The sequence below is a fragment of the Calidris pugnax genome, unplaced genomic scaffold (genome assembly GCF_001431845.1).
Source record: "Calidris pugnax isolate Ruff unplaced genomic scaffold, ASM143184v1 scaffold18, whole genome shotgun sequence".
In the NCBI taxonomy this organism is placed as follows: Eukaryota; Metazoa; Chordata; class Aves; order Charadriiformes; family Scolopacidae; genus Calidris; species Calidris pugnax.
In genome coordinates, this window is record NW_015090812.1 from 9,394,786 (window position 1) to 9,398,717 (window position 3,932).

The window sequence follows — 3,932 nt, forward strand, 5'->3', positions numbered from 1 at the left end:
GCGAGGCGGAGCCGGCGGCCGCACCCGACGGGGAGCGCGGCGGGGCGCGGAGCGGCCCCGGAGGATGGGGAATGCGGCGGCAGGTGAGGCCGGGCAGGGCACCCCGGGGAGGCGGGGAGGGACGGGACAAGACGCGACCGCAGCCCCGGGGTCGCTCGGTGCTCGGAGCCGGCCGGAGCTGCGGGACCGTCGGGTGTGAGACGGCCCCGGGCTGGCGGGGAGCGGCGGCGCCGGGAGGTGGGTCCCTTCCCGAGGAGGGGGAGAAGCGGGGTTCCTTCCCGTGGAGGGCTGGAGCAAGGGGAGAGCTGGTCCCGCCGGGGAGGGGGTGTCACCCGTCCCCTCTGCTGTCCCCGCAGGCGCCGGGCTGTGGATCGTGTCCCTCTGGGGCAGCCTCCTGCTCGCTGCCGGCCTTGCCCTCCACCCTGCACCGCAGAGCTGCAACTGCACGGAGCCCATGGACTTCCAGGCTTTCCGGGAGGCTCCACTCCCTGAGAGCTGCTGCCTCAACTTCACCAGCTCCAACATCACCCACCTGGACTGGGGCGCGCTGGTGGGGGTGCAGGGGCTGCGGGAGCTCTACCTCTCACACTGCAGCATCACGGCCATCAGCAACGCGCAAGGAGTCCCCCCCGCGTTGGAGATCTTGCACTTAAGTCACAACCTGCTGGAAAGTCTCCCTGGAGGCTTCCTGGAAGATGCCCCTAATTTGAGGGTTCTTCATCTGGACAGCAACCAGCTCCAGGAGCTGCCCAAGTCCTTCCTGAAAGCATCGACCCAGGTCCAGGAAGTCTACCTGGGCTTCAATTCCCTGACCTTCCTTCCTGCCAGCCTCCTGAAGCCATCTCTGCTCCAGCTCCAGCTCTCCAACAACAGCTGGGACTGCAGCTGCGCTTTACTCAGAAACCTGGAAGGTTGGCCCAACCGGAGCACTGAGGTTATCTGCCACACACCAGAGCGGTACCATGGTGTGGACCTTCAGAGCATCCCCCGGGATGAGCTGTGCCCCTCACACAGCCTCACTGCCCTCTTCATCTGCCTGCCTCCTCTCCTCATCCTTGCCAGCATCACCTGGTGCTTCTGCAGGCAGAAGAGAAAGACCAACTACAGCCCTCAGAGCAGGTCCCAGAGCCACCTAGCTACAGTAGAAAGGGGCAACATGCCAGTGCCTGCAGAGCCCCACCACTATCTCCCCTATGAGCTACCTGCTGCCCCCTCCGAGACCGAAAAGAAGGTGCTGCTGGGAACCCAGGTCCTGCTCCAGCCCTCCATTGACCCGCTAGACAGCAGCAGGGACCTCTATGAGGAGGTGGAGATCCAGGTGGGATCCCCCAGCAGTTCCCAGGTGCCAGCCCACAAAGGGCAGCGAGGCACGGGGCCGGGCAGGCAGCAGGACACCCCGGCCCTGAGGGCAGAGGAGTTGGGGGGCAGTGAGCCTGAGGTGGACACTGTCAGCGTGAGCGAAGTCCTGAAGGACTCTGCTGACCGGGAGAAGATCTACATGAGTCAGTCAACCAACTATTACAACCTGGTACCTGGCATCGAGCTGGAGGACTCAGACAACCTGGAGTATGAGAGCATCGATCTGCACTGATGCCAGTGCACTCGGGCTGTGTCTTGGACACGCTGGGAGGATGGCAGGGGCCAGGTGGCAGTGAAAGCTGGCAGAGCAGGAGAGGCACGAGCTGGCCTGCCGTGGCTTACAGTGGCTGTTTGCAAAGCTGCACCCCCAAAGTCCCATCCCTTCCCCTGCACTACCACGTGCAACCCTCGCTTGCCATGTGCTGCAGCTGGGCAGGGGGTGCAAGGGTGCTTCAGGAACTGGGGACTCTGCTGCAGGCTGGCGGTGTTTGGGGATACACGGGCGGGCAGTGCCCGAGGAAGGAGGTGGAAAGGAGGTGTGGGGTGTTTTGGGGGGCCAGGTGACAATACTCTGTGTGCCAGACCCACTGACTGAGGCCTCCATCCTCTCTCACTGGAGCCAGGTGGCATCTGGCATGGACCTGCTGCTCCCCAGCTCGCAGAGAACCAAGTGTGGGGACATGAAACAGGGCTGGCTCTGCCTACGTGGTCTGCAGGGGGGTGTCATCTGTGGATGGGTTGCCCTAGGCTTGGCAGAGGGAGCCTGGCGTGGCCCTAGCTGCTGCTCACCCCACATCCCACCATGTCCCACCGTGTGGCACAGGGGCTTGAAACAGCTGATGGACGTGTGCTGCTGCATGCACAAGTGTGCTTGCACGCACATGCACGGGGACTGCACACAGGTGGGTGTGAGACGGTGTGCAATGTGCACACACACACACACACACAGGGAGGCACCGGAGGGGCCCCTTGCAGCCTCCCCTGCCCAACGTGCTGCCAAGCCCTGTAGGATCCAGCTCTTAATAAGAAATAAATCATTTTACTCCTGGAAGTGTGGCTCCATCCCTGTGTCTGCATGGTTTGGGGTGGTGGGCCCACCGACGGGACATGGGGGACAGCTGGGATGGGGGGCTTTGGTCCTACCCCACCTTCCCTCCCATGCCCTGGGTGATACCCCAGCAAGGGGATCCTCCAGCAGCCCTGGGGCTGCTTTGCTGGCCTGGCAGAGCAGAACTGAGCACTGGCTGGGGGTGAGAGGAGCCTCTGCCTTGCACCGTGATTTACAGCCCGGCCAGGGAAGGTGTCATCCTGCTGTAGATGCTGCATTTCCTGGCCAGGACAGGGACTTGTGGGGCTCCTGAGAATGGGTCAAAAGCTGGGGGTGCTGTAAATCACTCCCCTGCACAGGCACCTCCCCAGCGAGACTCACCCATCCTTCTCCGGGGATGGGGGCAGGCAGGCACCCTTCAGCCCTCTCCCCCCTGCCCGGGGGTACATTTCCCAGGCTGGAAGCCCCTGTGGCTGCCCTGCTCCGCACCGGAGCCGTCCCGGGCCTGGGCCGGGCGCTGTGCCCGGGCAGGAAGGGAGGGAGCCAGGCAGGGCAGGACGCAGACCTCCGGACGGCAAAGGAAGCAGCGTTTCCTGCGGAGCACGGCATGGCCTCCGGCAGCCCACGGCGGGACAAGCCATGGGCCCCAGCACTGCTCGGTCCCAGCCCCAGCACGGGTCGGGGACGAGGAGGGGATGATTTCCCTGCATGTCTCGCTGTCACTCATGGATGTTTCCCACTGGTTTATGTCCCGCTGGAATTTTTCCCTTCCCGGTCCCTCCCAGGCCCTGGGAAAGTGGCCCGGTGCCAGCCTTTAAAATGCTTCCATCACTCCCTGCCAGGTACTGCAGCCAGGGCATCCCGGCGTGCCCCAGCTCATGCCATCTCCAGTTTCCCCTTGGGAACGCGGAGGGACCGGGAGCTGCCATAGTGCCGAGGTGGGACAGGCAGGGGTCAGCCAGCTGTCCTCAGGGGCTGCAGCCTGGCTCATGGCCGCGGGCGCTGCCTGCTGCTGGCAGCAGGGACTTGGGCAGGGACAGGCACATTTTTCACCCGTGCTCCAGAAATATCCCTCTGTCCTCCCTGGGTGCTGGTTCTGTCCATGCGTCCCAGGGGTCCGGTTCCCAGGGCTGCCCAGAGTGATGCCACCTTCCTTTCCCCTCCTTCTCATGGAGACTCAATTCAGCCACCATCCTTGTCCAAAATAGATTCCCATGCAAGGCAGCAGGCTGCACCTTGTTCCTCCATCCCTGTCCCTCTGTGTCCCTGCTCCCCATGGCAGGGTCCCTGTCCCAAGGGGCACCCAGCAGCTGGGCACCACCGCTCAGTCCTTCTCCTCTGAGGAGAGCATTCAGAAGCCACCTCTGTCCCCTGTCTTTGCTGTGCTCAGGTGTCCCTGCTCTCCGTGGATGACATGTACCAGAACCTGCCCCCCGCCGTGAAGGACAAATACTGGAGTCCACGGCTCAGCCCCCCTACACCACAGTCACAGCTGCTGAGATCTTGAAGCCCTCATACATGGGCT

The 3,932-nt window shown here is 63.6% G+C and overlaps 1 protein-coding gene across 1 annotated transcript; it reads left to right on the top strand.

Annotated features, from left to right (window-relative positions):
* The first annotated feature begins 30 nt into the window (after positions 1-30).
* Positions 31-2,370, top strand: LOC106886268. The gene is made up of 2 exons (XM_014939035.1): positions 31-83; positions 357-2,370. The coding sequence occupies exons 1-2, from the start codon at positions 65-67 to the stop codon at positions 1,589-1,591; spliced, it is 1,254 nt and encodes a 417-aa protein (XP_014794521.1). The 5' UTR covers positions 31-64; the 3' UTR covers positions 1,592-2,370.
* The last annotated feature ends 1,562 nt before the right edge of the window (positions 2,371-3,932 follow it).